This window comes from Coenobita brevimanus, chromosome 31 (assembly GCF_032717465.1).
Source record: "Coenobita brevimanus isolate Jiangsu-jjx chromosome 31, ASM3271746v2, whole genome shotgun sequence".
Classification (NCBI taxonomy): domain Eukaryota; kingdom Metazoa; phylum Arthropoda; class Malacostraca; order Decapoda; family Coenobitidae; genus Coenobita; species Coenobita brevimanus.
Window position 1 is genome coordinate 865,001 of NC_136984.1, and position 7,500 is coordinate 872,500.

General features: G+C 43.1%; 1 protein-coding gene across 1 annotated transcript in view; it reads left to right on the plus strand.

Moving 5' to 3' along the window:
* The window catches only part of LOC145395457 (uncharacterized), a 106,782-nt gene that overhangs the window by 21,960 nt on the left and 77,322 nt on the right, over window positions 1-7,500 (plus strand). The window contains exon 2 of the mRNA XM_080269060.1: window positions 7,035-7,228. Within this exon, the coding sequence (XP_080125186.1) occupies window positions 7,035-7,228 (194 nt within the window). The remainder of the gene's footprint in view (window positions 1-7,034; window positions 7,229-7,500) is intronic.

A 7,500-nucleotide genomic window follows, 5' to 3' on the forward strand; every position in this document is an offset into this window, starting at 1 on the left:
TCTCTCGTCAATTCCTCCCCTCTCTCGTCAATTCCTCCCCTCTCTCGTCAATTCCTCCCCTCTCTCGTCAATTCCTCCCCTCTCGTCAATTCCTCCCCTCTCTTGTCAATTCCTCCCCTCTCTCGTCAATTCCTCCCCTCTCTCGTCAATTCCTCCCCTCTCTCGTCAATTCCTCCCCTCTCTCGTCAATTCCTCCCCTCTCCTGTCAATTCCTCCCCTCTCTCGTCAATTCCTCCCCTCTCTCGTCAATTCCTCCCCTCTCGTCAATTCCTCCCCTCTCGTCAATTCCTCCCCTCTCGTCAATTCCTCCCCTCTCGTCAATTCCTCCCCTCTCTCGTCAATTCCTCCCCTCTCTCGTCTCTCTCTCGTCAATTCCTCCCCTCTCTCGTCAATTCCTCCCCCCCTCTCTCGTCAATTCCTCCTCCCCTCTCTCGTCAGTTCCTCCCCTCTCGTCAATTCCTCCCCTCTCTCGTCAATTCCTCCTCTCGTCAATTCCTCCCCTCTCTCGTCAATTCCTCCCCTCTCTCGTCAATTCCTCCCCTCTCGTCAATTCCTCCCCTCTCGTCAATTCCTCCCCTCTCTTGTCAATTCCTCTCCTCTCTCGTCAATTCCTCCCCTCTCGTCAATTCCTCCCCTCTCTCGTCAATTCCTCCCCTCTCCTGTCAATTCCTCCCCTCTCCTGTCAATTCCTCCCCTCTCCTGTCAATTCCTCCCCTCTCTCGTCAATTCCTCCCCTCTCTCGTCAATTCCTCCCCTCTCTTCCTCCCCTTTTCTTTTTCCTGGCCTCTTTTGTCTGTTCCTCTCTTCTTTCCTCTTCCCTCCTCACTTTTCCCCCTTCTCGTGTGTGTGTGTGTGTGTGTGTGTGTGTGTGTGTGTGTGTGTGTGTGTGTGCGTGCGTTTTAGATATAACGTAACTGCATATTTTTTAACCTTAGTGTCACACCACCACCATTCTTACATCTACTACGTAAATGTAACATTATTTTGACACTTTTTTAAAGGAATGGGACAAAAATAAATAGCAAAACATTGTGTGTGCACCTTGAAAAACATTATTATTATTATTATTATTATTATTATTATTATGGATTTTTATTTTGGCGATATTATTTAGCTCATGTTTAAACTTTCAGGTTCTGACTATTTTCGAATGTCTTATAGCGCGCGTTTCCAGTAGTATTGGAAGAAATATATTTAAAAAACCCGTAAACAGCAAGCAAAAGTGTGATCATGTAAAACAGTAAGGAAGAGGAACAGTGTGATATGTAAACAGTAAACAGCAAGCAAAAGTGTGATCATATATAAACAGTAAACAGCAAGGAAAGGAAGTGTGATCATATATAAACAGTAAACAGCAGCAAAAACAACAGTGTGATCATATATAAACAGTAAACAGCAAGGAAAAGGAAGTGTGATCATATATAAACAGTAAACAGCAAGGAAAAGGAAGTGTGATCATATATAAACAGTAAACAGCAAGGAAAAGGAAGTGTGATCATATATAAACAGTAAACAGCAAGCAGAAGTAACAGTGTGATCATATATAAACAGTAAACAGCAAGGAAAAGGAAGTGTGATCATATATAAACAGTAAACAGCAAAGAAGTGTGATCATAATTATATAAACAGTAAACAGCAAGGAAAAGGAAGTGTGATCATATATAAACAGTAAGCAGCAAGGAAAAGGAAGTGTGATCATATACAAAGAGTAAACAGCAAGGTAAAGGAAGTGTGATCATATATAAACAGTAAACAGCAAGGTAAAGGAAGTGTGATCATATATAAAGAGTAAACAGCAAGGAAAAGGAAGTGTGATCATATATAAACAGTAAACAGCAAGGAAAAGGAAGTGTGATCATATATATACAGTAAACAGCAAGGAAAAGGAAGTGTGATCATATATAAACAGTAAACAGCAAGGAAAAGGAAGTGTGATCATATATATACAGTAAACAGCAAGGAAAAGGAAGTGTGATCATATACAAACAGTAAACAGCAGCACAAGTAACAGTGTGATCATTTAATAATAGCAAACAGCAGCAAAAGTAACAGTGTGATCATTTAATAACAGCAAACAGCAGCAAAAGCAACAGTGTGATCATTTAATAACAGCAAACAGCAGCAAAAGTAACAGTGTGATCATTTAATAACAGCAAACAGCAGCAAAAGTAACAGTGTGATCATTTAATAACAGCAAACAGCAGCAAAAGTAACAGTGTGATCATTTAATAACAGCAAACAGCAGCAAAAGTAACAGTGTGATCATTTAATAACAGCAAACAGCAGCAAAAGTAACAGTGTGATCATTTAATAACAGCAAACAGCAGCAAAAGTAACAGTGTGATCATTTAATAACAGCAAACAGCAGCAAAAGTAACAGTGTGATCATTTAATAACAGCAAACAGCAGCAAAAGTAACAGTGTGATCATTTAATAACAGCAAACAGCAGCAAAAGTAACAGTGTGATCATTTAATAACAGCAAACAGCAGCAAAAGTAACAGTGTGATCATTTAATAACAGCAAACAGCAGCAAAAGTAACAGTGTGATCATTTAATAACAGCAAACAGCAGCAAAAGTAACAGTGTGATCATTTAATAACAGCAAACAGCAGCAAAAGTAACAGTGTGATCATTTAATAACAGCAAACAGCAGCAAAAGTAACAGTGTGATCATTTAATAACAGCAAACAGCAGCAAAAGTAACAGTGTGATCATTTAATAACAGCAAACAGCAGCAAAAGCAACAGTGTGATCATTTAATAACAGCAAACAGCAGCAAAAGCAACAGTGTGACCGTAAGACATAAAAAACACGCCAAACACCAAAGAAAAGTATTAATAAGCTTGATCATAAAACATTTTTTGAGTTTGTTTACATTTGAGTCAGTCTGGCGGTACCTGGCAACTGCGGCTCGTGTCATGGCGCGCAAAAACTGGAACGTCATGCACTGTAATCTCCCCCTTATTTAATCCTCTTTTAAGGTCTATTTTGGAGCGGCTCTGAGGTTGGCGACCGAGGAGTGGTGAAGAAATTGCTTTTAAATTGGTGTTATGGCGTTTCCTTACTGTGTTTACGTTTGAATTATTCTCCGTGGCGGTATTTGACAACTGGATCGTGTCGTGCGCTGGAAAATATCATGCACTGTAATTTCACCTCTATATTCTCCCGTCATAAGGTCTATTATGAGAGCCACGTCGAGGTTAGCTACCGTGGTGAGGTGAAGGAGTGGATTAAGTTATATTACGAAATTATGCCTACTATTTATGTATATTATGGTGTAATTGGGAGCAGGGCAGTGAAATGGCGGGGGACAGGGTGACGTGGAGGCGATTTCTTTGTGGCCACCCCGTATAAGGGATTAAAGCATCTGGCAATAGATAGATAGATAGATATTTTGCGCCACTGCGTAAGCTTGGACCAGGTGTAATTTCGCCCTTATTCTCCTCTGCTATAAGGCTCAAGAGGCGTAGTATGAATCTTAATAAATGATGAGTTATTTTTTATGTGGTAGGTGGTGGCGACCATCATCCACTCACTTGATGTAGTGCTGTCTACTTCCTTCACCTTTATCATTCTTTTTCTGTACCTGTCCTCCTCTCTTCCTATTTCTCACCATCATCCACTCACTTGATGTAGTGCTGCCTACTTCTTCCTTCACCTTTATCATTCTTTTTCTGTGCCTGTCCTCCTCTCTTCCTATTTCTCCCATCTTTCCTGTCACTTCTTATTGCTTTTCTTTCCTGTACAGGTGGCTTTACATTGAGTGACAAGCCTAATGGTTTCCTGTAAGTCAGGAAACCATTTACAACGCTGGGTGGTAACCATATAACCAAACCATACGTGCTCCCTACGTGTCAACAAGTGGGTTGGTGGAGGGTTAGTGCCCCTCCCTGTAAAACAACTAACTCAGAGACAAATGGCCACCCCTTATGGGATTATGGCGTCTGACATTAGATAGATAGAGATATTTTTTTAGCATTTATTTTAGTTCATTTATCTAGGAGTATAGACTTTAAATATGAATTGGGTCCTTTTGCCGTTTATTAAGACTTCTATGGCCTTGCATCCCTCCTAGCACTTCTTCGTGACTAGCACCATTTATTAGTCTATTGCCAGACTCCTCAGTCCCGTAAGGGGTGGCCACACATCGCCTTCATGTCGCCCTGTACCCCGCCATTTCACAGCCCTCCCCCCAGCTCACACACCCCTCTCATCTCATCCTTGGCCTCCACCTCACTCACATACACTCTCCTCGTCAGTCTCTCCCTCTCCGTCCTCTCCACATGGCCAAACCACCTCAGTGTGTTCCTCTTAACGCTTCCTATCACATCCACATCCACACCACAACGCTCCTTTATATCCTCATTTGTCAGCCTATCCCTCCATGTGACTCCACAGGCTCCTCTTAAATAACTCATTTCCAGTGCTCTCACTCTTGACTTGTGTCCTTCCAACAACGTCCAAGCTTCACTTCCATACGTTAGAGTTGGTATCACAATACTGTCATGTAGTAACTTTTTCACTTCCATGCTCACTTCCCTGTTTCTTATCACTGCTTTCAAGGAACCAGCAACCTTTCTTCCCTGCTGTACCCTTTCAAGCACTTCACCCTCCAAACCTCCATCCTTACTCATCACACTACCCAAGTACTTAAACGTACTCACATTTTCCAATTCCTCACCATCCAACCTCACTGACTTCACCCCTCTCAAAGACCACAACTTTACTCTTCCCTACATAATAATAATGAATGAAAAAAATAATAATGATAATGAATAATAATACTTTTCTCTTCCCTACATTCACCTTTAGATTCCGTTTTTTATTCCCAAATTACACCTTGTTGAAGAAAATGGAAAATTTCGGATCGTATTTGGCACTGTATATTCGCCCTTATTTTACTTCGTTATAAGGTCTGTTTTGGAGCCACCTTAGAGAGAGAGAGAGTCAAGATCTGAGCGAGGGCGTTGGTGGTAATAACGGTGAGAGAAAAAAAAACGAACTATAATAGGGCGTTGTTGGAGAGAGAGAGAGAGAGAGAAAGAAATCTGAATCCTTGGTGGGTGTCAGTTGGGTGTTTTTATTTTTTCATTACTTTCTCTCTCTCTCTCTCTCTCTCTCTCTCTCTCTCTCTCTCTCTCTCTCTCTCTCACACACACACACACACACACACACACACACACACACACACACACACACACACACACACACACACACACACACACATTCTTCCTTCATTTTCCTCTTCATACGACTTCATATCCACACACACACACACACACACACACACACACACACACACACACACACACACACACACACACCTCCGATATTTCCAAAGCCTTGTATTAACGATGAGATTACCTGATTTCTTGTGAGGTTATAAGGAATGCTCTTCAGGTGAGAAAGGTTGAGGTGTCTGTCTATCTATCCATCTATCTATCTATCCATCTATCTATATGTCTATCTATCTCAATTTATCTATCGACTTGTGTCTATACATCTATCTATCTCTGTCTGTATGTGTGTGTACCTATATATGTCTGTCTATAATTATGTGTACCTGTGTCTGTATGTGTACCTGTTTATCTATGTGTACCTATATATGTCTGTCTGTATATGTGTACCTATTTGTCTGTCTATATGTGTACCTATTTGTCTGTCTATATGTGTACCTATTTGTGTCTGTCTGTATGTGGACCTATTTGTGTCTGTCTCTATGTGTACCTATTTGTGTCTGTCTCTGTGTGTACCTATTTGTGTCTGTCTCTATGTGTACCTATTTGTGTCTGTCTATATGTGTACCTATTTGTGTCTGTCTACATGTGTACCTCTGTCTGTCTGTTTGTCTGTCTGTCTATATCCAGACGCCTTATTTTCGTAAGGGTTGGCCACAAACAAATCGCCTCCACGTCACCCTGTCCTCATTTGGCTGCCCTCCCCCCCTCCAACTCACACCTCCCTCTCTCCTATATCAACTCCGTCCCTCCATCTCATCCTTGGCCTCCCCCTCCTCCTCACACACTCTTCTAGTCTCTCTCTCTCTCTCTCTCTCTCTCTCTCTCTCTCTCTCTCTCTCTCTCTCTCTCACACACACACACACACACAACCCCAGGCAGTGTTCGTCCCTCCTCAGTAACGATCCATATAATTATTTTTCCTTGTGACTTTCCCACCTTACCTTCCCTGCATCTTGAACCACTCCTCCTCCTCCTCCTCCTCCTCCTCCCTTCTCCCTCCTCTTCCTCCTCCTCTGCTTCCCCTTCCCCTTTCTCTCCTCCTCCTCCTCCTCCTCTCCTCTCCCCCCTCTTCCTCCTCCTCTACTTCCCCTTCCCCCTCCTCCTCCTCCTCTTCCTTCTCTTCCTCCCTCTTCACCCTTTTCTCTTCCTCCTCCTCTTCTCCTCCCTCTTCATTTTCTTCTCCTCCCCCTCCCACCTCTTCATTTTCCTCCTCCTCCTCCTCCTCAGAGAACAGTGCTCCTTCTGGTCACTTTCTCCTTCGTAATAGTTGTTCAGTCCTTCACGTCGCTCACATACCTTCATACTACACACCATTTTTTCCGCACCTCTGTCGGTCGGTGACTCTAGGTTTGCGCGGTTCCGTCAGTCTGTCTGCAATTTCGTTTTCGCTCTGTAACTGCCACATGCATGGACAGATTTTGGTATAACTTGACACAATTATTCTCCATACATTGACGGTGTGTGGCGTGCAACAACCAGCCATCTACTCCCAAGGTCACAGTTGGGGCTCAAACCAGGTCGTCCGCTATTTCGTGTCTGTAACTTGTACATGCATGGACAGATAATGCTATAACTTGACACAATTATTCTCCATACATTGACGGTGTGTGGCACGTAACTACCAGCCATCTACTCCCAAGGTCAAGGTCACACTTGGGGCTCAAACCAGGTCGTTTGCAATTCCGTGTCTGTAACTGTCACATGCATGGTCAGATATTGATGTAACTTGACGCAATTATTCTCCATACATTGACGGTGTGTGGCACGTAACAACCAGCCATCTACTCCCAAGGTCAAGGTCACACTGGGGGCTCAAACCAGGTCGAGTGCTGTCATACCTAACCATACCTACTTTCGTGTCCGCTACGTACCTTCCGCATGCATGGACAGACATTGATATAGCTTCACACGCCATGAGGCTGTGTGGAGTGCAACAGCCAGCCATCTACTCCCGAAGGTTAATTACATATGTATGGTTAGCATCTGGTACGACACTGTATTGAATGCCAAGACTGAAGACACGTGTTATTTTTCTTTTTACCCTTTCTTCTTTTTCTCCTCCTCCTCCTCTTCCTCCTCCTCCTCCTCTTCCTCCTCCTCCTCCTCTTCCTCCTCCTCCTCCTCTTCCTCCTCCTCCTCCTCCTCTTCCTCCTCCTCCTCCTCCTCCTCTTCCTCCTCCTCCTCCTCCTCCTTACTTTACTATCCTTATCCTTCAGCATGTAGAGTTAGATCTTGTAGTCATAGTTTTCTTTGTAACA